The sequence below is a fragment of the Drosophila guanche genome, unplaced genomic scaffold (genome assembly GCF_900245975.1).
Source record: "Drosophila guanche unplaced genomic scaffold, DGUA_6, whole genome shotgun sequence".
NCBI lineage: Eukaryota > Metazoa > Arthropoda > Insecta > Diptera > Drosophilidae > Drosophila > Drosophila guanche.
The window spans coordinates 5,759,215-5,787,091 of NW_022995748.1; the positions used below are offsets into that span (position 1 = coordinate 5,759,215).

The 27,877-nt window shown below is 43.6% G+C and overlaps 4 protein-coding genes across 4 annotated transcripts; 2 read left to right on the top strand and 2 right to left on the bottom strand.

Moving 5' to 3' along the window:
* The first annotated feature begins 731 nt into the window (after nucleotides 1-731).
* On the top strand, nucleotides 732-1,420 carry LOC117584569 (acyl-CoA-binding protein). Its single transcript, XM_034273536.1, has 3 exons — nucleotides 732-882; nucleotides 953-1,067; nucleotides 1,147-1,420. The coding sequence occupies exons 1-3, from the start codon at nucleotides 868-870 to the stop codon at nucleotides 1,287-1,289; spliced, it is 273 nt and encodes a 90-aa protein (XP_034129427.1). The 5' UTR covers nucleotides 732-867; the 3' UTR covers nucleotides 1,290-1,420.
* Nucleotides 1,411-3,489, bottom strand: LOC117584568 (rabenosyn-5). Its single transcript, XM_034273535.1, has 4 exons — nucleotides 3,361-3,489; nucleotides 2,467-3,305; nucleotides 1,800-2,407; nucleotides 1,411-1,746 (listed from the first exon to the last, which is right to left on the bottom strand). Exons 2-4 carry the CDS (start codon nucleotides 3,137-3,139, stop codon nucleotides 1,486-1,488), a joined length of 1,542 nt encoding a protein of 513 aa, XP_034129426.1. The 5' UTR covers nucleotides 3,140-3,305; nucleotides 3,361-3,489; the 3' UTR covers nucleotides 1,411-1,485.
* Nucleotides 3,490-3,600: 111 nt separating this feature from the next.
* Nucleotides 3,601-27,275, top strand: LOC117584565 (nascent polypeptide-associated complex subunit alpha, muscle-specific form). Its single transcript, XM_034273529.1, has 7 exons — nucleotides 3,601-3,843; nucleotides 21,258-24,718; nucleotides 24,782-24,896; nucleotides 24,955-25,431; nucleotides 25,497-25,915; nucleotides 25,972-26,750; nucleotides 26,816-27,275. Exons 1-7 carry the CDS (start codon nucleotides 3,624-3,626, stop codon nucleotides 26,967-26,969), a joined length of 5,625 nt encoding a protein of 1,874 aa, XP_034129420.1. The 5' UTR covers nucleotides 3,601-3,623; the 3' UTR covers nucleotides 26,970-27,275.
* LOC117584567 lies at nucleotides 3,984-14,463 on the bottom strand. Its single transcript, XM_034273534.1, has 9 exons — nucleotides 13,885-14,463; nucleotides 8,951-10,151; nucleotides 8,671-8,888; nucleotides 8,445-8,597; nucleotides 7,791-7,920; nucleotides 5,490-5,690; nucleotides 4,826-5,237; nucleotides 4,603-4,765; nucleotides 3,984-4,539 (listed from the first exon to the last, which is right to left on the bottom strand). Exons 2-9 carry the CDS (start codon nucleotides 10,101-10,103, stop codon nucleotides 4,072-4,074), a joined length of 2,898 nt encoding a protein of 965 aa, XP_034129425.1. The 5' UTR covers nucleotides 10,104-10,151; nucleotides 13,885-14,463; the 3' UTR covers nucleotides 3,984-4,071.
* Nucleotides 27,276-27,877: the final 602 nt, after the last annotated feature.

Below are 27,877 nucleotides of genomic sequence, written 5' to 3' on the forward strand. Positions count from 1 at the left end.
GTAAAACGTCAGTCGAACGTTAAATGAGTTACAGGGATACAGGGAACACATAACACGTCCGCATATTTATCACTTCTCACTCACCGATTTTCTGCCATTGTCTATTATCGTCTTATTTGTTTTTTTAACGGTATATCATTTAAATTTTGTTTATAAGTTTCGTTTTTGGTTTCTGGACCCGTTGATATTTTAAATTTATATCTCTAAGTAACAGGACTTTCGAACGGTTGCATTTTTGACTGGATTATTCAGTATTTTATGTTTTTGTATTCGTCTATACGTTCACACTTACATATCCAAGCACTATTCCTCGACATGGATCTTCTATATGATATTACTAGCTAGTTAGGAGTCTCAGCGCTAAATCTATAATTTTATCCGATGTATCAATCAATTCTCCACAAGATTGTTTGGTTTTTACGACTTGCTTTTCCTGGAATGTTTCCAAAGTCTAAAACTAAAAGGGTCAACCAACATAAAAGACCTTAAATGTTACGTGAGTGGGAACGGAAATGTAAAATGTACATGTAAATTAACATTAAGCCTCGAAAAACACGCTTGCTAGCAAACATAAGCTAGCGAAAGAGTACGACCAGAGGTGAAAACCGCAGGCACTTGGGAAAGCCGCTTTGTTTTGAAAATTTGTGAAAACAACATTGAGTAAGCCCATATCTACAGGGAAAAAACAGGAGGAATATGTGTATATTTATGGAAACCCATATTCGTGTTATACAAAAGAGTATCCCTAACAAGCTTTATAAACAGCTAGAACTAGCTACAAAAAAGCTTACTCGGCATCATTGTCTAAAAAAAACCGAACGTGTCGTGTCCCAACAGAAAGTTCTTCGCTTTAAAAAATCATAAAACATGACCGAATTACAGGTAATCTATTGACTAATGTCTATATTCTATATAATATTCTTTAATTCCTCTCTCTTGATGTACGCCGCAGGAATTCAATCAAGCTGCCGAAGATGTCAAGAATCTGAATACCACGCCCGCAGATAATGACCTTTTGGAACTCTACAGCCTGTTCAAGCAGGCCACGGTGGGCGATTGCAATACGGGTGCGTGAGAGCACGAACACTTGCTTGATGAAGAAATGTATGAATTATTAATGCAATTTATGGCTTCCAAACACTGCAGACAAGCCCGGTTTTCTGGACTTTAAGGGCAAAGCCAAGTGGGAGGCATGGAATGGACGCAAAGGAATGAGCAATGCCGAAGCGCAGGGCGCGTATATAGCCAAAGTAAAGGGATTGATTGCCTCCGTGGGACTGAAGTCTTAGGATGGATATTATGCTTATACGCTATGATATTATTATATGTATGCATTTTTTGGAATCTCACAATGTCGTCAAACGCACAAAGTCTTGAGTCTTTTCCGCACAAAAAATATACTCACACACATTGAAATGTACATATTTAATTTTGTCATTTAGCGGGAATGTACATATACATATATATATATACATATATACTGATTTAGGATTGCTGCTGTTCGACCTCGGGCGAGGCGGCGGCACTGTTCTGTGACTTGCGCTGCCTCTCGTACACCTCGCGCTGCAGCTCGCGTAGATTGAGTTCGAGTGTTTCCACCACCTCGAAATTCATGTCCTGCCGCGCTTGCTTAATGTAGCCCTTTATAATATTGATTTGTTCAATCAGGGGATCGTCCAGGCTGGACTTGGAGGTGGATGTGGAGGCTTGTGGCGCAGACCAGTTGTTAATGGATTGCAAATCCGACTGGAAGGATTATAAATAAGCGAAAGGCCACAGGTAAACGTTTGTTTACTCACCCCCTGAGCAAAGGTGCCGCTTTCCAGACCACCACCCGACTGTATGGTTGTGGCGCCCAGTCCGTAACGTTCGTACGCCTCCATGGCCATGCGTTGTTCGGTGAGTATTCGCTGCTCCGTCTCCATACGCTTGCGTTCTTGTATCTGCTGAATGTGCGCCTCATTCGGCAGCGGTGGCAGCGACAACATACGCTCCTTGATGGCCTGAATGCAGCTCAGGCGAATGGCCTTCTTCAGCGACTCCTCACGACTGCCGGGCTCACAGTAGATGGCCAGAATACGCTTACTCCGCATATCCATGGCCTCGGCCACCTGACCTATCTTGCCACGCAAGGCGCTGGCATCGGCAATGGTAAATATGGTCTCTCCCTCGTGCAGGCTGTTGATTATCTTCAGATACATGTCCAGATCGGGTGTGACATCCTTTTGCAGCTGCCGTATCTGCTCGTAGACCTGGACGAGTAGCGGGCGGCACGTGCGGCTCTCGTGCATGTCCCGGCGGGTGTCCAGCAGCCACAGGCAATGCTCGCAGAGGCGTATGGCACTGTCGCCCTGATGCATGTGCTGCATTGGTTCGCTTCGACTGGTGGAGAGGCTGGCCAATTGCACTGCAAAAAGCAAAGCAAAAGAATAAAGGAGTCACCTGGGGATGAGTTCTCCGACTTACGGGCATTTTCTAGGGCTAGGAACTTGGAGCAATCATTGCACATAATGCCACCACACAGACGACAGTGATGCTGCCTGCGGGCAATGTGGAAACTCTTGGCGCAGCTGGGGCACAGCTTCACCGAAGTGCCATCCAACCAGGCCACCGTCTGCTGTTCGTGCTGCTTGCGCTGCACCGAATCCGTGGGCAAATCCTTCAGCAGCCGATGCAGGCGTATAATCAGCTTGTTCGTCTCGCTCGCGTAGCGTTCCAGGCGTGGATTGCGCACGGATTGAAAGTACTCAAAGTGCGAACACTCGGCGCCAACCTGCTGCTTGGACATATAGTTGAAGACATTAAAACGCGAGCGGGCATTACTCAGCACGCGCTGATCCGCGCCGTTTCCATTGGCAGAGGACGAGGCGCCAGCTGCCGTCGAAGACGAGGAGGAGCCCGCTGCTGCACCGTTACGTTCATCTTCAAAGTTGTTAAGAATTTTCTTCTTTGCTTTTACAAATATGTTGAACACAGACTTGAGGGTATCCTCCTCCTCCGCGTGCTTCCGCGCAAAATGATCCGTGAGCACATCAATGGATTTCAGATCTGCGCGGCAAATCGGGCACAGGAAACCCTCTAGGATCTCCCCACTGGCCGTGCCCTGATCCTCATCGCTGTCAAAGGGATTGCTGGACATATTTTGGACGATGAGTAAGCACTGGAATTGGTTTGTTCTTTTTTTTTGGTGGGTGTGTTTGTCCCCGAACCTTCCCGAACCTAGAATTGGTACACTGGCATGACTAGCTACTGCTTGGCGGCCACATTCAGGTAAAGTCGAGCACTCTTGTTACGTGACTGCAGTCCTAGAAATGCATTTTTGTTACATTTTAAATAATGATTTTACCAAAATAATCAAACCTGCTGCAAACTCTGCTTTTTTCCACCAGTTGCCATTCACACGACGGCGCACTCACTTTAAAAGCTTCTTCGCGGTGAGTGTCAGGGTAAGAAGAAGTCGCGTTGCAAGTTGCCTGCTTGGAAGTTTTCACGGGCATTTTCAGCTGCCAGCCTACGCCTTTAAAGCCAAAGACACTTTGCTCTTTCGACAACAATTAGCCCTGAATTGAGGCAGCCGCACATACCGAAACCGTTAGGAACAGTGCTTTGACGCGAACGCTGCCATGTCCGAAAGATCCAAAGGTGACGTGTCGTCTCGCGGCGTAAACAACAATCCAAATGCGACGCGTGTCGTTAAAAATTCATTACTTAGCGCCTCGGTAACCGGACTCAGCTACGAAGACTTTCCCAACAAGCCGCAACTATTACCCGCCGCACCGCCCGTGGTGCGTGCCCCGCCGCCAGCACCCACACCAGCTCTCATTGCTGGCATTCTGAATCGCGGTAAGTGTGTCACAGCCACACAGCAGAGAGATGTGATGTTGGCTACCGCTCTCGGTCCGCTCCACTTACTTGTTGCTTCCCATTGCTGATAAGACCTTAATCGATAAGGTGCTAGTTTTTATAATGTTGCTAAAAATGACTTTCAAATGGCAAATTTTTATTTGATATTTTGTCGCTTTTTTTTTGGCACAATTAACGTAACAATAAACCCCCTCCCTAGCGGCCTGCCTACTCCATGCTGCGCGTCGAGTGCGAGCGATAGGTGGGCAGCTCCAGCGATACCTTCCGCCTGCGGCAGCACCACACAATGCCCCAAATAATGGCCACAATCAGCAACAGCAGCAGTATGGCTCCCAAACAAATGGCAGCAATGGCTCCTTCGGTGAGCACGACATCGCGTACGTCTATGTTGATGCTGCGCTGATTGCCAGACGCATCGTAGGCAGTGATCGCCACCTTTGGCTCGCAACAGGAGGCCATGTAGGTGGCCTTCAGGGGCTCTGTGGTGCCGGCTGTGTAGTAATTTCTGTAGAACAAGCCCTCCGCTGGCGTTGTCTGCAGTCGCATAATGCCCGATTGCCAGTCCTGGGCCGTCAGATCCAATGTCCAGAAGCGCTCGCCGCAGGTCAGAGACTCGGGCGTCAGATAGTCGCAGCGGCTGCCAAATTCCCACGAGAGCGTGGGTCCAGTTGTGTCCTGGAAGAGTTTTTACTTTAATTTAAGAGAATTCCCTTGTAGTTGGGTGTTTGTTGCACTTGCCTGTGCATCTATGCTGGTCACAACCTTCAGGTTGACTGCCATTGTCGTTGTTTCACGGCCATAGTTGGTGAATGTTATCCTATCCGTGGTGCCCTGTGCTGTGCCCGTGGGCACCAACACCGTCAAACGCACGGTGCTTGTCTCCAGAGCGCGCTGATTTAGTCTGCAATCGGTAAAGAAATGTTTCATTAGTGGTACAAGGGTCTAGAGATCTCCAACCTACCTTGTGGGATTCAGATTGACCAAAAATCGTCGCTCATCTGTCACCTGTATGGTCGAGTAGACCGTCTCCGTGCGCATATTGGTCACTTCAAAGAGCAGCGTGGCCGTCTGGCCAGCTGTCACCAGCAGCTGCGACTGTGTGCTCAGCTCAATCTTTGTGCCACAACGCTGCTGCAGCATGGCATTCAGCGAGCTGCGCTGCTGACCCGTGGCGGCGGCCAGCAAGGTTTGATTCAGACTTGGACTACTTTGAATTTCCTTATCGGAAAACGTTTCAATTTCGCTTTTGGGCTCATCCGTGTCCTCTTCCAGCTTCTCCCTTTCCTTCTCGGGAAACTGAATTCTGGCCAGCCGCGACGAGGGCTTGACTTGTCCATTCTTATAGTAGCTATCAATGCGTTTGATGATGTCGCCTGTAATGGAATGCAGTGAGGGGGGTTAGATGTTTGCGTCAATGGGCAAGGCAGAGATGACGCTCAAATCGACTTCCTCCTCTACCTCACACCAAGGTTGACACGGTTATCAGTACAGAACAGATCCCGGGCTGCTGTTATCTCCCTTTGGCAGAGACAACAAACAATCATATAATTGCTTTACGGTGTGCGCGCTCAGTTTAATGCGAGAATCGATCACGCCCGGTTGCCCATGAACAAGTCAAAACTCACCCAAAAATACATCTGCTTTGCGTTCGGCGCGTATGAACACATTGTAGGGCTCGTCGCTGTTCAGCTCTGGATTTAGTTTCAGTTTAAAGATTGTGGCCTTGCGCAACTTGTTCAGCGGTACGTAGGCATCCAGTTCGTTGTTATTCGTTGTGCCCGTGTCATTTGGACCTCCAAATTTCACCAGTTTCCTCAGATTAATCTCTAAAAGTGTGTGAATACGAAAAAAGATAAATATTTTTGTCTTCCACTTTGCCGTTCACAGCACAACGTGCACAGCTGTTTTCACAGGTGTTTGTTACGGCGTTGCCACACCGCCACATTTCATTTGTGTTTATTTAATTAAATATTACGAGTTTGTGCAATAAAACGTACCATTCTTAATAACAAATATAGTTTTGCTTGTGCGCTCCGGTGCTAATAAATAATTATCAGCAGCCGGCTAAATATACTATTTTCATACTGACAAAAGCTTTGGCTCCGCCTGTCACAGCAGCTGCGCATTGGAGTCTCTTGTTGTGAAAGAAAAACACGTCCGAAAAAAAAGATTCAACACAAAAACAATTGTTTTTCATTGTGAAAGAAACAAATTATGAACAATTAAGTGCCGCTAAAGTGTTTGCCAATACACATTTCGTTTGACCACAAACTCCATTAGAGGCGACATGGACCGCAAGTCCTAAAATATTGCAACTCCATTTCGTGTGAGTGTTTTTTGTTTGGTCAGAGGCCACTTTTGAACTTGGCAATGAAATGGCCGTGATGTGGATTGTCTAATTTTTGTTGTAACTCACTCACGTATACATATACTTTTGTGTAAGAAATGTGCAAAAATGGCCGCGATTTACAGTTTTAACGCGGTAAAAGGGAGCGGAAGGTGCCACAATTGTTTTGATATTGGGGCAGGCAAAGAACCACCCACTCTACCCTTATTAATTGATTTCTTCAGAGTGGAGCAGTCGCACCACTTTGAGTACTTCCGGAAAGCTCTGCCGATTACTCGTATATATGACCGAAAGTTTTTGTTTGTTTTGCAAAAAAATTGTGGCATGAGTATTTTTAGCGGCGATAAGCCGCCGTTTGGTCTCAGAACGAACGTCCGATCAATGAGCTCTTTGAGTCATAATTATTTTTTGTCTGGCCCCGCGGCTCTCCACAATCTATATAACATGTAAAACTGAACTTTGCCCCTCAACTTCGACGTGGCGTATGATTAATCCGACGGAGTACTGTCGTCGTTTGTCAGTAGATCCAATCTAAAGAAATTCCTCGTTGAGCGGTTTGGGTTAGTCAAGAACAGCAATTTGTGCGGAACAGTTGATAGAGAAAGTGCGCTGACATTTAAACAGAATGTGCAGTAAAATTACGAAACAAATACTTACCATTTAAGGACGAAACACAAAAGGACAACAAACTAGTGCTGGGGAAAACATTAGAAAAGGCGTGTAAAAGTCCCAAAAAGGAATATCTATATTTTTGCTGGTTAGTTTGGTAAATAATTTTTGATTTTTCTTAGTTTTTCGTTGGTTTTTTGTTTATTTTTGTGTACCCTTAATATGCTAAAACATTTATTACTTTTTATTGTATAGATAAAACACAGTAAACACACATTTATATGGAAAATATTCTTTTCTTTTGTACTACAGTTAAGTATTTGTTAAATTGTATTTTGTTGAGCATTTATACTAGCGTTTTGGTTAAGGAAAGCGTTGGGTTTTCAGCTATATACAAGGATCAGCAATGCTGAACTGGGTTTAGAATAGTGATTAGGGGGGCTTGGGGTGTGGTTAGTTAAAGAACTTAAAGACTAAAACATAAATTATAGATAAGTACAGTTGACATTCGGTTTCGTTTTCTTACACTGAAAGGTTAAGACACGCTGTTTAAATTTAAGGTTTTTTTGTTACTCTGTTTATACGTTTTTGTGGGGAGCCTGGATGGGTAATATTAGTTATTTAACATTACTTTCGACTTGCACATTAGTTGTGACCATGAAGCACGGGACATTTTATCGATATGTTGAGGCGCAACCAACTTAACTTCGTACGAACAAAAAAGGAGGCCCTTAAGCACGGCAACCCTGGTCAATTTCGTTTACAAAACTCTAGAATTACTCAAGTTTTTCGTATAAACAGAGCAAAAAGACTTAAAAACTAATTGTGGGAGGCTTGGCACAGACTCCTACTGTAATTATTATGCTTCTAAAAACTAAAATACGAGTACAACCCTGCGTTAGTATGTGTGGAAATAGCAAATAGAGTTGGAGTGTGTGCCCAAATATAAGATCTAAGACTGAGAACTAACCACCATTTGGCGTTTCCAATGTGGCACGTCGCATATTCGCATCGATGCGTACATGCAAACTTGATAGCGTCGTATCCACTGGCAGTTCCAGTTCCTGATCACCCCGATAGGCATCCGCCACTAGAGTGAGCTGCAAGACAGAAATGGAAACAAAGAAAAAAGAAGAAAAAAAAGAAACAGATCGAGATTCATGAACATTTTTGGCATTTGTCTAAGTTTCCTTTCTATAAACAAATTTGCCCTTCACTTTTCTTTCCATAACCTAGTTTTGCCAGCACCAGCAGCGGCAACAAAAGATGCACCATCATCAGCAGCAACAACAACAAGTCTCGGGGTCTTGAGCACCACCTGCCGCTGTCTGCCTGCCTGCCTCCCTGGTAATCCAAGTTGCTTCGGTCTCAGTTGGCTGCTTGGGCAACACTTTATACGAGTGTAGTATGCTGCTGTTGCTGTTGCTGTTGCTGTTGCTGCTGTTGGATCTCGTCTTGTCGCCACTTTCAATTTTCAACACTTTTTGGTGGGCCAGACGGAAGCCGTCTTCGCCTTCTCTTTCACTCTGTGTGTTTTTTTGCACACCAGCCACACCTCGCTTTAATTACCCCAATTACGGGTCAGGTTTGGCCTTTTTGTTTTATCATCGTATTCATATCTCACCGTATTGCCTGCTATATGCTGACCATGCTCTGTGCTCACAATGTGAATGATTTCGCCACCAGAGCGAATGGCAACCTCGCCAAGGATGCCACCTACAGCGTCTTCTGTCTCGTTCTCAATGACTGCTTGCTCGCCATACCACAACAGGAATAGCTGTAATAAAAGCGTGGCAAAAGAAACAACAATTAAAAGAGAACTAGCGGATAGTGTACCGTTAACTACTCACTCGGATTCTCTTCTTCAGCAGCGTAATGGCCGCATCCTGCACCAGTTCCGTGTGTGGTGGAACAGCAGCTGTCGATATGAACACTGCACTGTCGTAGGGCACTAGTTCCGCTGCATGCAGCACGCCCACAAATGAATTGCCGCCCTCGTGCTCTTTGGTGCTGTTCAAACCAGCTAGGAATTCTCGTGTGTTGTTGAAACTAAAGGCAGAGGGTGCACCTGTGCAGGGGAATAGGAAAGTGAAGAATAACTGCGAAGGATTTCCATTTAATTTGACTTACCCGCCGCATTGAGTGTAACGAGAACAATTTTAATGTCGATATTCTTGTCCTGCAAGGCATCGATGTACAAACGCTTCGCTTGGTCCAAGCAGGCAGACGAGGGATCAACAATCACCGCCAGCGGCATTCGTATGTAGACATCCTTGATGTAGTTTCGTAACTGATCCGCCGGCAGGAGTTCCGGCTTAGAGCCAGCAGACACCTGTATATGTTTGGGTTGCTTGCGCGGCGGCGTTGGCGTTGGCGTTGGCGTTGTCGTTGTTGTCGTCGTGGTTGTGGATGTGCTCGTCGTGCTGGTTGAGGTTGTGGCTAGTGCCGGCGCCTGTGTGGATGGCCAATTGAAGCCACCAAATCGAGCACGTAGTACAGGCAGTGGTTCCTGTGTTGTGGTGGTCGTCGTTGTGGGATCCGACTTGATATGAATCTCATCGTAGTAATAGTCTTCGGAGGAGGTCTTAAAGGGATTTGGTTTACTGCGGCTGGGTAGTTGCTGGACCTGTGCCTGTGGAAACGGTTGATGCTGCTCGACATGGTAGTGGTCCTGGTCCATGGTTTTTACCGGCTCTTCTTCCACATAGTCGGAGAGATCGTGTTCGTGGCTTTTCTGGGGGAACCGCTCCGCCTTTGGCTTCCGCACATACTCTGGGATCATGGTGGTGGCTATCCTCGCAGTGGTTGTGGGTATTTCCTCGTGTTGCTCGTCTTCGGGTCCCTCCTCGTAGTAGTAATCGTGCGAGGACTTCGTGGGAGACTCTAATTTGGTCACTCGCTTCTGTGTGGGTGCATTCTCCATTGGTTCTACAGCAGCGCTCTCATCCCTTTCGCCCGAACCCGAACCAGACTCCGACCCAGAGCCAGAGCCATAGTACGGGGACATAGTATTAAATCCACTAGGTCTCATGGTGCTCATTTCTAGCTCAATGCTGATCGAACTCTCTGTGTGCGTTGGCAGATCGGTGCCGTCTTCCTCCAAGCTATTGCGATGATGATCGGCCTCCACTTCCGTTTCCACCTGTGTCGGATCGTAGATGTCTTCACTGTGTCCACCCATATCCATGGCATAGTCGTCATCTTCTGCGGACGCTCCTGGAGCAAGGAGCAGCAGAAGCCCCATCATCAGAAAGCCACACAAAATCTTTGTTCTAAGAATCATTTCGTTGGGGTTTTTCTCTAGCAATTTGTCTGTCTATTCGTCTCAAATCTGCAAGGGGAAACAATTCATGAAATTTCGCTATAAATAAATTAATATTTTTGGAAAGCTCTCAAAGGTTCACTGATTGATTGATGGATTGACATCTTTTGCTCATTTAATTGACGCAATTATTCACTATTATGATTGTTGCTCTTTTTTGCGATTTTCTACACCACTTTTTTGGGGTACAATTTTTTGCAACACTTTCGCTGAAAGTGGTTTGATGGCTCATTGTGGGCTGTATTATGAAAATCATTTGTTAATAATTATCTGACTGACAAATTGAACATTTAAAGGGCACAATTTGTAGAGAAAATGCAACAAATTGGAGGAGAGTATATTTCATTTACATAGAATAAACATTAGGTGTTCAGGCAGCTCTTGATTAAGTGGCCGTTTGGGTTTGAGAAACGATTACAATTTGCTTTTGAAGATGGATTTATAGAAGATAATTGTAAATTTTATAAGAGGTTGGAAAGTTCTGAGATCGATATTTAATGCCTAAAGAAGGATCACACCATTCTGCTTTCTACCAAGTAAGGGGTAACCACTGTCTCGATCAGCCGCTACTTAAAAAATAATCTCATTTTGTACCTTATTAAATTTACACACGCTTCCGCACATGAATCAAACAATCAGATGAACAATGAGATTAAAAACGAAAACAATATTAACTTTGTGGGGAGGTTGGGGGGTTGGGCGAAAAAAACGAGATTACAAATTGTTTATTTTTTGTGAATTACAATATTAAATGAAATGTCATGTTCAGGGGCATGCAAAAACGCGTAAACATGCCCCAAAGATGAAGTTGAAGAAGACTAAAGACCTGTGCCACCAAAAATAATTAAAAGAAAGGCCAAAAACAAAGGGCAGACAAACGACAACAGAAACCCCGGTAAACACTCGTATAACACGATATATGGTCAAGGTTTCTTGGTGGGTTTTTGGTTTTTTGTTCAAAATAGAAACCAAGAAAAGACACAGACGAAAGACGATGACAATAAAATGAATAATTCTTGTAGGTGAATATATATTTAAACTTGATTAAAACTGGCAGTAAGCACGCCAACATTTGTGGTCTTCAATTTGCTCAATTTATAAGCTTTAATTAAGCGAAAATATAATTAACACTTTGATTAAAGCGTCATGCAAACCGTTTCTTCTTTACATTTTTGCATTGATTTATTTACACACTATTTTTCGTTGTGATCGTTGTTGCATTGCTGAGCCCGTTTTGTGTGGGATTTTTATTTGAATAACAAATTACGAACAAATCAATTTGAGTGATTGATTTCTTGGCTCGAGATTTTGTTCGATTCCACTCCTCGTGATGCGATGCGATGTGCAGCATGAAGCGGGGACGGACGCGGACCTCCTCGAAATACAAGCAGCTGCCATTAATTAACAAATATGCAAAAGCCACATCAACACACAGAAAATACAAACAAACTTTTATAAAAAAATCAATGAAACATTAAAGGTAAATATGTGTGTGTGCGTTTGAAGAGTCGCAGCTTTGGATACTCTTTCGAGTGCATTAAGACTCAAAAAAATAGTTTCCTATGCCATCAAAATGTTATACTCTCCATTCCTAAATACCCCCCCAAAAAAGAGTACAATCAAATATAAATTCAAGCTTAAGATTCCAAATGTATCTCATTGATGCGTCAAGTGGAAATAAATTAAGTTAAAATATTCTGTCTTCGTTTTTATCGCCTAATCCGTCTGCCCCGAAATAGATGTTTTTACATATTTTTAAATGCGTTGCAAGGTCAGTGCGGTAGGAGGAGAATGCAATTTGATGATAGGCCTCCCTCTCTCTCTCTCTCTCTCTCTCTCTATCACTCTGGGTAGGTCTCTTCTGCTCTTAACCATGATACAAACATGGATTTGCTACCAACTGACACGTTCGTCTGTCTTTTCCATATTTTGTTTGTTGTATCAAAAGTTGAGCATTGTACAATGCTCTTTCATAGATCACCTTTTGCGAGCAAATGTTTCAGATCATTATTTCTTGGATCGGATCCAGCTGGTCACGTAATTCTCAAGAAGATTGCGCCCGCCGGCGGAACCCAAGCGGATCTCTTCTCTGTGTGTCTTTTGCACTTGAATGTGAAAATGGAAAGTTAATGGCGACGAAAGAAAGCTGGCAAATAAATTATATATCATAAAATAAGGCAAACAAAATTCTGAGTACATTTAAATGTGGGTTCCCTTTCTTTTATATTTATATTCTTCCATTTGATAAGATACTTTCAATCTTTCAACTTTATTTACTTCTTTGAGCGCCACAATATAACTCGATAAGTGGCCAAGTGAATTCTTCACTCAAGATAAGATTATAAAAGTCAGGAAATAAATGATAGACTAGAGGGAGACTCCAGACAAGACATAAAGCAGTGCGGAAATAATCTCATTAAAGTAAAGGCTTTAATTGGTTTAATTAAAATTGTATTTTAACTATATAGATTATAGATTATATCGACAGATGATAGATCGAAAATGTTCTATTAATATCATTGCTTCCTTTCAACCAATGAGGAAATTGTCAGTCACGTTTTGCAATAGCCCTCTACTTATACAGAATATTCAAATGAATACCTCATTCATTTGGTTGCCCCTTCTTTGTCAAGATTCAAGCGACCATCCAACAGAGCACTCAAATCTCGTAAAGAGACAAATCCTGAGGTACACCGCACTCTGCGCTGAACTCTGAAGTTCTTTATTATTTATAGGCAATTTATTTTGTAATTAAAGAAAAGTACTCTACACGGCATTAAAATCTACAAAACCCCGCTCTGGCATTTCATCAATCAGGCGCACAAACAGCATGAGAGACAGCAGCTGATTCGCGTCGGATCATAAAAACAAAACAGAAAAAAAGAGCAACAAAGGTAAGGTTCTATAAACAAATTAGAGAGGCAAGCACGTTGCTGGCGGTTTTTTTCTTACTATTTATTTACATACACCTCTAGCTGTTTTTTTTTTTGCAATTACGAGAGTCGATTGTGGAAGCGGCTGGCTACAAAGTTATTAAACAAACGCGTAAGCATTTATTTTCGCTATGATTTTTGTATCACTCGGAACGTTTTTATGGCTCGAACAAATTAATGAAAAATAATTGCGAAAATTATAAATTCAAATTGCGTTCGCCCAGACCGCCCAGCCCGCCCTGATCGCCTCTCACCCACCTGATCAACTCATTCTAAATCTGATTCGAGTGAGCGTGCCTTAGAAATCGACTTGAAGTGCACTCTAATTGTGGCAGCTTCATTTAACGATCATTGTAGGAGATGAGAAACCCTTCATAGAGATAGATCCCACGCGGTAAACATTTGATTTTCTTGACATTGAAACAAACAAATTATAATTCATTGTTTTAGTTTTGAAGTGAGCTTTGGGGAACGATAAAGAAGGATTCAAAAGTACGACTAGTGACTCACAAGCGAAGGCTGCTAAAGAGAACTTGAATTTTGTTGATAAGGATTTATTGTTTTTGATTATTCCCACCTGTAGAATCTACTCAAATGTTCAAAGCAAACTTCAATCTCTAATTGAGACTTGTTAATAAATGACAATCAAAATTGATTTCCACATTTCAAATGGCAGGCAGCGACGTCATATGAACAGAACAATTGACTTGATTTGATTTATGATTTAAAAGGTCTTTTATAGAAGTGAGAGAGAAATCTATATAATATTCTTTTGTTTTCACATTTGCTTAATTAATTCTTTCACTTGCCTTTTTATGGAACTTTTGTTCGTCGACGTGGCTGTAGCTCGTTAATATTATATTTTTTAATATATGTATTAAAATATTTTATGTATTTCGTTTTGTTGAAATCAAAACAAATAACTTAGGCAACAAACTTGTTTTCCTCTCTCTCTCGCTCTCGCTCTCGCTCTCTGAATCTTAATCACACTTTATATTTGTTTCGGCTGCACTTTATTTATGAGTTTTGGCCACTTCTTTGCATTGTTTATCGGACGAAAAGCCTCTGCAGATGATGCAAATGACAGCAACTAAAATAAAACACACAGTTGCATTCACTCTTCACTTTTGCGAACGAAACCACCAAAAAATGTACACAAAAATTAAGAGCGTTCAATTATTTCGAGTGATTTTTTTTGGTTTTTTCTGTATTGGATTAACCCGTTTAAATATATTTCTCATTTGGACACACGCTGCCTGTGGTGCTGGCTGGAATTGTTGTTGCTGCGGGTTTTATTTTGTTCGTTTTTAGTTTGGTTTTTTTTTTAAACTTTATTGTGGACCTGGTGGCTGGCACTCGCGTCAACGTCTCAAATGAAACTGAAAGCAGAAACACCAGCCGCACACCGACAAGCGACAATCGCAGACCCAGACTCTCAGCTCTCAGCTCTCAGCTCTGGCGCTGGCTCTGGGCTCGTTTCAGCTCTCGAATCGGGCCCGACTCTCATCAGCAGCAGCAGCAGCAGCAGCAGCAGCACAGTTGTGGAGTTGTGGAATCTAGAAGAGCGTGCCACTGATAAACCAAAGCCGAAACAACGTGCTGGAAGCCGCAGCTGAATGGATGCCACAAATGGATATGTTCATGACATGATTGTTTATTGGCCGAGCGCGCGCTGCTCTTACACGACACATTTTCCATCAACGCTTTTTGCAAAAAGATAAACCAAATTGAAGAAACCAACGGTTGAGCGGTACAGTATAGAGCTCGGGAAAAATCATTCATCTATTATTTATAGCATCGGTAAAAATCCACTTTACGAAACTTGCATTAAAAGTGCTCCCGGATAATGCCAGAGCAATGGAAATCTCTTTGCCTGCATTTTTCCCCATATGCTTATCAAGTTGTTATGCAACAGGGTTACCGGTGCTATATCTGTATACAATATTCTATCAATTCTATCAGCATTTAGTGGAGGATTTCATTCTGATTCCCTTTATTTTGTACTCTTCTAAAATGGTACTTATTTATCCTTTATTTGATGCCCTGAAGACTCTCCTAAATAACTATTATATCTGTTGCTGATTGATCTTTAATGACGCATCTAAAATGACACCTTTTGGCGCATTGAATTTAGTTGGAGTTGGGGGCATTCCAGCATGAGTGAATGGATTAATGGAAGTCATATTCTTCCTCAAAATTAATTCTATATGCGACCTAAGTATGCCCCCTAAAATGTCCAAGCTCTTGCAAGAAGAACCTTAAACATTAAAAAATTTCTTTCATGCAAAAACTGAAATTAGATCTTCTTTCGCGCAAGAAGAACTGCTTTCTATGTATGTTTGTGTACGCGATATTCTCCTGATATTTCAAGTTCAAACTTTATATTGCCACTTGTGACATTTTTTGTTTGGTGTTAGCAAAGTTCTTTGCATGTTGACCTTTCCCTGGTGTTGGGTTTTATTTATATATTTCTTTTTTTGCTGAATCGCTCGTTTGCCGAGTCGCAAAGTGAATATAAATACTGGTCGTTTCTGGGATCATCAAAATTCATGCACAGACGTTGACCAACAAAAAAAAACAATATATAATAAAACTGTGAACTTGTATAGGAAGTTCGACTACCCGACTCTGATTATGTGTGGCTGTGTGGCGTACTAAAATGGAGCGTGAAATGAATTTAATATGACAACTCCGGTTCGGCAGCAATAAAATCATAATAAATACAAACGTGGACATATAGTGGGTATATTTAAATAATATACGCGGAAATGTTATTGATGGTTCCCGTTCCCACTCTACCCACACGCAAGTCTTTCGTTGGCTTTCGGGTGAGTAATGGAAGGGCCTGACTGCCTGCCTGCTCACCCGTCTGCAGCCGTCTGCCTTCTTTTCTTTCTTTGTACCTATTTATACGTTAAGAATTCTTTAGAAAAATGTGTGTTGTTTGTTAGAGGGCATTTGTCACTTCCACTTCAAGGCTGCACTTGAAAGCAAACAAATGAAATGCAACTAAATCATTTGGCTATGAATAATGACATATGACAGTTTTGGCTTCATTTTTAGGCTACACTTAAAGTACAATTTGCTTGAGTGATAGTCGATCTTCTGCATAGCTTTTATTCTCGTTTAAAATCCTGATAATCTTCACCTATGTATGTACATTATGTACGTGCGTTCGTAGAAAACTTCCTGCATGTCGTGGTGCTTAAATCACTCTACATAAGGCTATAAATGGCTTTGAGAACGTTGAAATATAATTAAATATTAATGAAATCCTAAAGAAAGAATGTTCTATGATAGAGAATATATTATTATAAATTTCATTTAAACAAGGCATATTTTTAGACAGTAATTTTAGAATCGTAATTACGATTTGAGGGTTCGGAAACGTACATAGATAGTTATACCTACATTTAGGATTGATTTTCTATCTTATCTATGGAAGATCTATGATAAATATTCGCATAACGACAACTAAGAAAGTTGATGAACTAAAGCGCAAGTTAAGAAGGGATTCCGCCAACTAAGAACCTATTTAGCAATCCTTAGATCTCGGCAGAAGCTAATTAAAATCTGCTTTGATTTATTTTGAATATTAAATAATTATAATAATGTCCAGGATATGGAAATTGTCGAGAGACATTCAATTACGGCACGCACTCTCCTTCCCTACCCAAAATACATAAAAATTGAAAACAAATTTATTGCATTGAGAATTTATGCAGCTCACGCAATTTTCACTTTGCGTTTAACTTTTTTCTCTCCTGCATTTTTTTGCCATGCTTTCGTTAATAATTATGCAATCAATTTTGTCTTGTTGCTTGCTGTTTTTGCAGTTGTATTACTCGTCGTAGTATTTGTTGCTGCTGGTTTCTTGTGTGTTGCAATTAACAACTTTCTGGCACACAGGAAAACCCTTTTAATAAACCAAATTAAATATTTGGCAATCGTTTTGCATCGTTTTGAGTCTTGATTATCGTTTCCATTTGCTGCTGGCTCTGGCTTGGGTTTTCGGCCGCTTGGAGGCTGGTTCAAATTTATTGATGAATATATAAACACATGTGTACGATGTGAGTGTCCCCCGCGTCCCCGTCCCACACCAGAAAAGTGTTAATTTAAAGTAACCAACTTGTTTTCAAATGTGACAAACAGACGAGCCGAGCCAAAACGAGCCGCAAATAGAAGAACTGGTGCAAGGCGGTGCCTAGTGTTTGGTGTTTTTTTGGGGAATTTTGTGGGATAGCATTTGATATTTTATGTTTGATTTAGGTAGGGGTAAATATTACTATTTTAATGGCTACACATTCAAAGGGAAGTCGTGCTTTGGCTTTGGATATTGGGCTATAGTTACTAATAGATTAAAACAGTTAAAAGCTGTAATAAAATTGTGATTTAATTTGTTTGTCTGCAACTCGAACTTCTCCATTATAAACACGATTATTATCCTTTAATTTGCTTAAGCAACAACCTACACAAAAGTACTCGTAGTCCTTTGAATGGTTTTTGTTTCGTGAACTTTTCGTATCCTTTTGTTTTCCTCTCACACTTGACACTTGATGACGCGCACTGTTCTGTATTTTTTTGTTGGACAGCTCCAGATCGTTTCGCGATTGAGACACAACTAAAAAAACTCCACTAATTACTGACCTTTTTGTACTTTTGAAAGTTGTGGTCGGCTTTGTATGGCTGGCTCATAAATTGTTTAAATATTGAACAATTGGTTGCAAATGGCAGGGTAGATACGAGTGCCTCGTTATAGTTCAAACAGGGCACACCTCATAATGTCGCTCAAATCGATAAGATAATATCAGTGGAATCGTATCCAGAAGGAAGCGAGGCGAGAGATTACCGCAGATGTGTCACTTGGTACTAGGACTGTGGGTGTGCCGGCGGCAGTGGGTGTTTTGACATAATTAGCATAAATGGTAGGGTGAGGGGAAAAACCCCGAAAAAAATACTCACGAAAATATGCATGGATCACTTTTCGGGTCATACATTTTTCAGCTAAACTCGCGGCTACCTGCGTTTGTTGCCTAAGTCTTTTGTTTGTCCTGTTCTGGAATGAGAGATCGATGCGGGCAGAAATTTCTGGAGGGTAATACGATTTTGCGATGGGTTTGGCACGCAAGTGATTACCAGAGTTAAGCCGGGGATGGCATGAAGAAGGGAACGCAAAGGACACTTGTGTATTTTCTGTGCCTAAAGAAGGTTATTGCTCAGGAAACTCTGTTGACATTGAATTATATAGATGGGAAACTGTGTGGTAAGAATTCATGCAAAAATCAATAAAAATACTTTATCACATTCTACATTTTGCTCTCTGAATAAATCTCTAAAAAAATATCCCAAACACTTCACTCTAATGTCCGCCTTCTGGCACATTCCTCGCGTGTCTGTAGCACCCTTTCGGCAAGGGTATCTTGAGATGTGCACACATTTTATTTATAATATTTAGCCGCTGGCACACCGGCAGACATACCGTCTCGAGCAGCTGCTCTTCAGACTTTTCAGGGGTCGGATCGGTAGGTCCAAAAAAGCACGAATTTTGTATTGAGATTTATTTTGATTTCATTTTGGTCTGGTTTGGTTTTGCTTTTCTTGGTTTTTTTTTTGTTTCTTGTTGTCTCTGTTTTGCCCGAGGGCTCAATGCCAACAATTTCGCTTGTTGCTTGGCGTTTGCTTCTTTTTTTGGATGCTCACAATTTTTGGCATGCGACCTGCACGAGCCTTTTGCTCGTTCGTTTAAAGCCAGCCCCTAAAAAAAATGGATGGCAGTCTGTATGGAGAGAGAGGCTTGTCTCTTCTCTGTATCTGTGTATCCTGCAAATGATTTCATCTTCATGCCTTGACGTGCTTATGCGGGCCTTAATTGTTTTATTTGAGTGCCATTATGTGCCACTGGCACTGGCAGGCACTTGGTCTCGAGTTGGAGTTGGAGTTCGTCTTCATCATCATCTTCTGCTGCTGCTTCTTCAGTGTCTCGTTATGATGTCATGTTCAGCATTCAAACATAAAGAATTCTTCCACGTTTTTTTTTTTGCTGTATGTTTTATGTTTGAACAAAAAGGTTGTTCTACTTTATTTCCACATTTTTTGCGGTTAGACAGGCGTCTGTCGCTCTTTATTTATTTTAACACATTTGTCGTAATGCGTCATTGACATTACAACAAAACACAACAGAAACACTAAATAAAAACCCCACTAAACTTAAAACAAACTGGAATTATTTGTGGGTTTTTGTTGTTGCCGTTCAATGTTTTCCCAAGTCAAAGTCGAAGCCCCACCTCCAGAGTAGTTGCCAGTGCAAATCTTTGCTTAGACATTACCAAATGGATGACCCCTTAAAAAAGTGACAGCCTACAGAGCCAGCAAAAAAGCAGCTAAAATATTAAAAAGTTAGGCTAGGTTTTTGTCGATTTGTTGATCAATTAAAATGGGTTTGAACAGTGTCAAAAAATATCTCTCCTTTAGAACATTTATATAATTTCGATTTTCTTTCAATAATCGCAGATTAATCATCACAAAACGTTCAAGTTTCGCTGTAGGCCTGTCTCTAATGAGGCATTATCTTATCTTAAGTGACTAATTATTGTCCATAAGTGAAGGCTACGGCAATATTTGGTGGAACCTTTTTGGTGGTGCCTCGAAAGCGAAAGTGTGGAAAACCCGGCACGTAATGAACAAAGTTTGTTAGACTTCAAGAACAACAAATAATAATACAAATAAATGTACATATTTATGGCATAATCTGTATGCAAATCAGGGGGAAAATCTCTGGGATGACAGCTAACTTAACCCTTAGAACCGCTCGCAGAAGCTTGGGTTTCCCCATTAAATTCATTTTCCCCTGTGATTATATTTTAATATATTTCTCTCTAATCATATGTCTTCTTACATCAAGAAGATAAATGCCAACAAATGTCAATTACTTAAGCATTACCACTTAACATTTATGAACTGCACATTTGTGGGATGCAATATTAAAACATTAAAATACTCCCAAGCAGTTGATTAATATCCGTGACTATTCCGGGCGCATCTGCCTTGCATCTCGGACCTGATCTATCAGCGACTCTCAGTTAATTCTTAGACCTCTCTGCACTTTCCTTGGCATCTTAGTGTCTCTCTCTCTCTCTCTCTCTCTGTCTCTTGCTTTGGCCTCTAGCTTTTGGTCTGAGAGCTGGTTATGCAGCTGCGGGCACAAAAATTCCAAACTTGCGCTTAAATATGTACAAAATGCAGTTCTTAAAATAGTTGCCGGCGGCGGCACCATTGCACATTGAAGGTGTGAAAACCAATACTAACTGCAGGCCGCCCAATCACGTTTCAAGATCGAGGTGAATTCTTTGACGTATTCGCTGTCGAAATGACACGTCTTGGGCCTGCATTTTCCAGCATTTATTTATGTAGTTTTATTCCAGAAAACATTTTGCCAGAGCCAACCGTCAAATGCCATGACATTTGTGCGCTGCCCGCCCTGCCGTCCGATTGTATTTTTCTTTTGGCTAATGTCAAGTTTTGGCTTTTTATGAGGCGGCTATAACGTGAATTAAATTTTTAATGTGTATGAAGAGTGCTGATTGTTGAACTATAAAAATTAAATCATTTCAAGTCAAAGGAGGAACCTGAAGAATAAAATATGAACAAAAAGCAAAACATGAAGATTTTTGGTGAATGAAAGAAAAGTTTTATTTCAAATATTTACTATAAATCTGCGCTATCTGTAGTAGCTTATCTTTTTGATGGGATTATAGACTCTAGTTCCATATGATTTTATCTTGATCTTTAGCTTTATTTCTAAACAACACCAAACGTTAAAAGTTATTGTAAGCCTTCATACTGCGGCAGAGTATATCCAACAGAAAGATTAAGAAAAAAAAATTAATTTATGGTTGGAGGGGACCAGGCCTAATGATAATGTTGCTGACTTTGTGGTTGCTGGTTGCTGGTTTGCTGCTGGTTACTGCTGCTGGCCTAGTCCAAGCAGCGAGTCTCCAAGTCCGAGTCCAAGTCCGAGGCGTAAACCAGTTTGGAATCAGTTTGGCCGGTGTGCCGTTTGTGTTAATTGTGTTTGTCAGCTTGAAGTCGGTTTTAATTTGCATTTATTACAGCTCTCGTCAGAGAACGAGAATGAGCGCCAACCACCCACCCACCAATCTAATCGAAATCTGTCTCTTTTCAGAGCCAAAAACATTGGTTACTGTGGGCCAACCATCGGGAATCGATGACAGCGAAGCCCTCGATGAGATCAACTTGAATACGAGCAGCGAGGACTCGAGTGGTGCATTATCGAGAGCGTATTTGCGCGGCACTGGCGATGGTAATGCCAATCCCTTGCTGGAACCACCGCCCGGTCAAGGAAACGATTCATTGTTGAGTCAGGCAGCCTCATCCTTCACAGCATTGCCCGCAGTGGCATCCAATGTCTTTTCCACATTCTCAAAACGAATCTACGCGGGCACCAAGGAATCGGAGGAGCCGAAATTGGACATACAACCCACGTACATACAGCAGGCGTCACACTACGCTCCACCGCCAGTAGCTGCTGCACCGCCACCACCATTCTATGCGGCACCACCCACGGCAGTGGATGAGATTGTTGCTGCCCCAGAGCCGCCCAAGTTCTATGCGCCCACTGAGGTGCCAGCAGCGAGTGTAGGCATTGCCAGTGCACCACCCACAGCGGCGGGCAATCCCAACACTTATCGGCTCACAGCCAGAAAGAAGATTTACGCACCCATTCCGGGCTTCACCGCCGAGCAGTCGGCACTGGGCCCACAGGCTACATCAACGCCACAGACAGGTCTGCCCTTCCAAACGCCACCATATCCAGCACCAGCTCCAGCTCCAGCTCCAGCTGCAGCTCCCTTTGAGATAACTGCTCCAGTAGTTCCTCCCACAGAGGAGCGCAAATCCGGAGGTGGTCTCTTTTCTCTAACCAATCTTGTGCCCACTAGCGTGCTGCAAAATATCTCTGGACTTGTACAGTCCGCCACAGGCAGAAGCAGCGAGCAGCCCTCCAGTAATCCACCAACAGCTGGCGGCAGCTACTTTGACATCAACACAGTTGCTCCTCCAGCACAGTCGAGCAACTATTTTGGGGCACCACCAGCAGCAGCGGGAGGCTACTTTGTGCCTGACTCAGCAACAGTCGGAGGATTCTTTACACAGCCAGCCAATCCGCTACCAACAGCTGCTGCTCCAGTAGGAGGATTCTTTGCACCCTCAACTGATATCAATCCAAACTCGGCGGCACCACCAATCGGAGGATTCTTTACACCAGCAGCAGCAGCAACAGTTGCGCCCACAGTTGGAGGTTTCTTCACGCCCGGTCCGGCGCCCATTGAGGTCAATCGTATTGCTGAAGCAACGCCAACAACTACGCTTGGAGGAGGATTTACTGCACCTCCAGCAGCAGTGCCAACTTTGACAACATCCACAGCAGCAGCTGCTTCAACAATTGGCGGTTTGTTTGCCCCAACTTCAGCACCAAACACCTCATCAGCTGGAGGATTCCTTACACCAGCAGCAGTTCCAAGTGTTGCTCCAGCAGCAGTGCCAACTGTTGCTCCATCTGTTGCACCACCACCAGCCGTTCCTCCTCCATTAGCAGGAGGATTCTTTGCACCCGCAGCAGCAGGAACACCATCATATCCAACCCCATTGGCTGGACCACCTTTAGCAGCAGCAACTCCACCTGCTAGTGTCTCTGGACCACCACCTGCAAGTCTCGCTGCACCACCACCGGCCGCTGGACAGGCATCGTATCGCCTGCAGAAGGGCACGCGTCTCTACAAGAGTCCATTGAGTGCACAGGAAACAGCCACATCGTCAGCATACGGCACGCCCTTTGGCACCACAGCAGCAGCTCCAGCAGGTGCCATATTCAATCCATTTGGCGCAGGCGGCACTGCCGGAGTATTCAATCCAGCAGCTCCCAATCCACCAGCTGTTCAGCAGGAGAGCGAACTAAGCTCTGGAGTTGCACTATTTGCGCCTCCCCCACAAACGATTGATCAAGGACCGGCTCCCCCAGCTGCCTTTGAAGCGACCAATCAAGGAGCTAACTTCTTTGCGCCACAGCCAGCACCCAAGGCAACGCCATTCTTCATTCCACAAGCGGTCGTAGAGCCCAAACAGGAGGAAAATCCCGTGCCCATCCAGGCAACATCTTCCAGCCAAGGCATATCCTTCTTTGAAGGCGCTCCGTCTTCGGACATTGGTCTGTTCACGCCGCAAGCCGTTCAGGAAACAGCAGCAGCTCCTACCACATCCACTGCTGAGGAAATAAAACCAATTGAAACACAAGGCATATCTTTCTTTGCGCCACAGCCAGCGGCCCAAGAGACTCCACTGTTTGTTCCGCCAACAGTTGAGGCTCCTGCCTTGTATCCACCGAATACTACACCAGTGGCAGAGGACAGACCCGCCGCTGAAGCGCCATTGTTTGTGCCCGTGCCAGCAGCAGCCACAGATCAGAGCCAGGGAGTGCCGCTCTATCCACCAGAGGCCAGAGACGCAACATCTGACGTTCTCTTTGCTTCAGCGGAACATCAACCGAGTGCACCAGTATTCGAAGCTGTTCCAACATCATCCACTGAAGCAAGCGATTTCTTTGGAACTGCAGAAGCTCCAGCAAGTCTCCCATTTGCACAGACGCTGGCAACACCCTCCCAAGTGCTGCAGACACCACCGACAGCACAAGATTTACTGCCACCGCCCATAGGATTTGTTGCGCCACAAGCAGCAGAGGCACAGGCAGATTCACAGGTGGATACCGCCGCACCGCCAGCAGAATTTGCAGGAGGAGTTACCGCGGCCCTAGCCCATCCACCGCTTGCACCATCGCCGCTACAGAGTTTCTTTTCGCAGCCAGCTACAGGCGCGGCTGTAGGGGACTTCAACTTTTTTGCACCGCCTGGCAGTCAGATATTTCCGGAACTGCCAACACAGCGGGGCATTGCACCGCCTCCTTTGGCACAGGAGCCACCAGCAGCAGCAGCAGAAGCTAGTAACGGGCCAACAGGACTCGGGTTTGAGCAATTGTTAAGCCAAACACAGCAAGCGCCAGGCCAGAACTCCATTGAAAATTCGAACGAGAATACCCAACAACCAAATTCAATTGTGAATTCATTTTCGGGATATTTTGGGGCCACAGAAACAGCAGCAGCGACGCCACTTGCTGCACCGCAAACGAACAGCGATCCTTCGCATTTCTTTGATCAAGTGCCACAGCCACAGGCAGCGACAAACGCAAACGAGGATCAGCGCATACAGAACTTCTTCAACAATCCGCCACTGCAGGACCAGCCAGCAGCACCGGGCGAACTCAAATACGATATTGTGCACAGCGGATTGCCCGTCAAACAGCTGCAGGCACGCTCTCAGACACCCATTTCCAATTTGGTGGAGCCGCCATCTTCCTCTGCCTGCTCAGAGTTTTCCACACTGACATCAGCAGCTGCAGCAGCTCCAGCTCCAGCTCCAGCTCCAGCAAGCAATTCAACAATCGAGCGTCAAACGGGCGAGGATTTACTGCAGTTGCATCAAGCTGAGTTGCCGGAGGAGATCTTGAAGGAGCTCAGAATGGCCAACGCAAACGCAACGACAAGCGACAAGGCAGCCACGCCAACAGTTTCTATAGTGAGTGCGGATGCAGCTAAAAGAAGGAATTGAATGAATTTAATCAACGCCTTTCCTTTGTAGATTTATACGCCTGTGGTGGCCCATTGGTTCTACAAGCGCAGAGTGGACACGAAATTCATTTGGACACCATTCAGTCACTACGATTCGGCGCTGCTTGAAACGAGTCTCCATAATGGTAGGCCCTCGAAAAGGTTCTAAAAAATGTCTATAAATAAATCGCTTTGCCCTTGCAGAAGATTCCACATTGATTATTCCCGTCGAGGGTGGCCGCTATGATGTCAACATCAAGGAGCGCACCAAGACCCCCGTCTATTGGGAGGGCAAGGGCATTGAGGTGCGTCGCTGCTCGTGGTTCTACAAGGGCGTAGACTCCAAATATGTGCCCTATACCGAGGACACTGCCGCACTGCTGGAAGCGGAGTACAAACGTTCGGCAGATACTGGCGAATGGCATCAAAAGATCATGCTGGCCAATGGTGAACAGGTGGTCTTCCATGGGCCCACGGTCATCGTTCACTTTCTGCCACAACCCAACTCAGACTCGTGGGGCGCCAGTGCACAGAGCTCCATGCGTCCGCGTGTGGTTAAGCGGGATCTGGATGACTTTACCATCGAGCAGGGCGAGTCGCAGCGCGTGGATCATTTATTGTTTATGGTCCATGGCATTGGCTCGGCTTGTGATCTGAAAATGCGCTCAGTGGAGGAAGTGGGTAGGTCCACAAATATATTTTATAGCTCAAAGAATACCACGCTAACCCTTTGAATTCCTTGACAGTCGATGACTTCAGGAACATTGCACAGCAATTGGTTCAGTCGCACTACAAAAACTCCACAGATATGGGTCTGGTGGGTCGCGTGGAAGTCTTGCCCATATCCTGGCATGGCCATCTACACTCTGAGGAGGAGGGCATTGATGAGAAGCTGAAATCCATTACCCTAGAGTCGATTCCCAGGCTGCGTAACTTCACCAACGACACGCTTCTGGACGTACTCTTCTACACCAGTCCCAAGTACTGCCAGAAGATTATGAACACAGTGGCGGATGCCCTCAATGAGGTCTATCTGAAGTACAGATTCAGGCATCCCGAATTTAATGGCGGTGTCTCCTTGGCTGGTCATAGTCTCGGCTCATTGATCCTCTTCGATTTGCTGTGCCATCAGGAGCCACTCAAAGAGAGCGAAGAGGAAAATAAGGTAAACCCAGCTTTAGATTTAACTTTAAACCAGAATTAACTTACTTTTTGTTGCAGGAGAATCCCGATCAGCTGCCGCATAAGCCAGAGGACAGCTACAAGAAGGTGCAACTGCCATCCAGCGATCTGCTGCCCAAGGAGGTCAGCTACACCATGGGTCCGGCTGGCACCGGGCAGCCGGTCATCAACTACACACAGCTCATCTTCCATCCGAAGAAGTTCTTTGCCTTGGGCTCGCCCATTGGCATGTTTGTGACCATTCGGGGCATTGATCAGCTTGGCCTGGACTTTCATCTGCCCACATGTCCGGGTTTCTACAACATATTCCATCCCTTCGATCCGGTCGCCTATCGCATTGAGGCTCTTGTCAATGCGGATATGAATGGAATTCGTCCTGTGCTCATACCCCATCACAAGGGACGCAAGCGCATGCACCTGGAGCTGAGGGAGACCATGACGCGTGTGGGTGCAGATATCAAGCAGCGATTCATGGACACATTCAAGACCACACTGGATAGCGTTAACTTTTTGGCCACAGTGACAAAAGTTAAGAAAGAGGCAGAAGAGACGCTTGCAAAGCAGGTCTCGTCTTCGTCAACGTTGTTCCAGAAACAAATCGAGGATGCAGATGAAAGTTCTGTGGCCAGCACATCTACAAAAACAAGAAATCGCACCGATTCCAACTCGACAACGTCCTCAGATCCAGAGTTCATAGAACTGGACTTTCCGCTGGGCAAGCTGAATGATTCGAAACGCGTTGACTATGTGCTGCAGGAAGCACCGCTGGAGTTTATCAATGAGTACATCTTTGCCCTGAGCAGTCATGTCTGCTACTGGTACGTGTCATACACTCTCCAGCAATCTTAGCAGCATCATTTAATCATAAATTTCTTTAAAACAGGGGCTCTGAGGACACCATACTGTTTGTGATGAAGGAAATTTATGCCAGCCTCGGGATCAGCACCGACAGCCAGGTGCCGCAGCAATCCATGACCATCGAGAGGCCCGGCTCATTTGATGGCAGTAATGCCAGTCAGTCGCTGTTGCCGATGTAAACACACACACATACAATTATATTAGAAATATTTAGAATCAATTGATTTATAAAGATATTGTTTTGTTGTTAGTGAAATTATGTGCGATTGTAACGATTCACTTAGTTGATGGTAATTATCTCTGTGTAAAACGTCCTTTTATCATCCGAATTAACATACTATCTGCTGGGGAAACGAAACATTTTTTCGAGCTTTATAAATCAACATTTATCAACTATTTACCTGATGAGCCACAGATGTACTCTTTGTTATTTTTGTAATATTGTGTTTATAAAATTGACCTTTGTAACATTTATGATGAAGAAAGTGTATGTCTAACTAATATCTTTAATAAATAACTAAAAAAAAATCATATCATATTTCGCGAATTTGCCTTCGAAAGTTGTGAGAGCTATCGATGCACACACAAAATCATCGATAGCTATCGAGCGCCATGGCAAGGTATTTTTATTTTACATTTTCATGTAATTTGTAATTGGTCTAGATGGGTTAAAAAAAAACGTTAAAATGGTTAAAGTTCGAAAGATAATGAATTTTGGTTCTGAAATAATACATGTGTCTGGTGAAAACCAAATAAAGAAAGTTTAAGTTTGAAAATTGTTTTGGTTTATTTATGCTGTCAGTCACTGTACGTTACGTTTTATGCTTACTTTGACTGACCTTTTTAACTTGAACCTTATTTTGTAAGCAATCCAATACAACGAAGTCATGAAAACTGGCCAATCTCATGGATAATTGATTGATGAATCGAATAAAATTATACTGTGAGCACTGTGAGTCCTAACTAGCTGGTAAAATTAATCAGAATATCAAAATAGAAGAATAATATTCATTATTTACCATAGATGGTATATTTAGAAATTATATATTTGGTATATTTTTGAGGGTCAGACGGTATATTTTATTGA

Bases quoted from the DNA above. Each gene is read 5' to 3' on its own strand.
- LOC117584569 (XM_034273536.1), top strand. The intron at 1,068-1,146 runs GTGCGTGAGAGC...CAAACACTGCAG, and splicing joins GGTGGGCGATTGCAATACGG to ACAAGCCCGGTTTTCTGGAC.
- LOC117584568 (XM_034273535.1), bottom strand. From the start codon at position 3,139: ATGTCCAGCAATCCCTTTGACAGCGATGAGGATCAGGGCACGGCCAGT. The intron at 2,408-2,466 runs GTAAGTCGGAGA...TGCTTTTTGCAG, and splicing joins CCTAGCCCTAGAAAATGCCC to TGCAATTGGCCAGCCTCTCC. The intron at 1,747-1,799 runs GTGAGTAAACAA...TAATCCTTCCAG, and splicing joins GCGGCACCTTTGCTCAGGGG to TCGGATTTGCAATCCATTAA.
- LOC117584565 (XM_034273529.1), top strand. From the start codon at position 3,624: ATGTCCGAAAGATCCAAAGGTGACGTGTCGTCTCGCGGCGTAAACAAC. The intron at 25,916-25,971 runs GTAAACCCAGCT...TTTTTGTTGCAG, and splicing joins AGAGCGAAGAGGAAAATAAG to GAGAATCCCGATCAGCTGCC. The intron at 26,751-26,815 runs GTACGTGTCATA...TCTTTAAAACAG, and splicing joins AGCAGTCATGTCTGCTACTG to GGGCTCTGAGGACACCATAC.
- LOC117584567 (XM_034273534.1), bottom strand. From the start codon at position 10,103: ATGATTCTTAGAACAAAGATTTTGTGTGGCTTTCTGATGATGGGGCTT. The intron at 8,598-8,670 runs GTGAGTAGTTAA...CTTTTATTACAG, and splicing joins TGCTGAAGAAGAGAATCCGA to CTATTCCTGTTGTGGTATGG. The intron at 4,540-4,602 runs GCAAGTGCAACA...AAACTCTTCCAG, and splicing joins TGACCAGCATAGATGCACAG to GACACAACTGGACCCACGCT.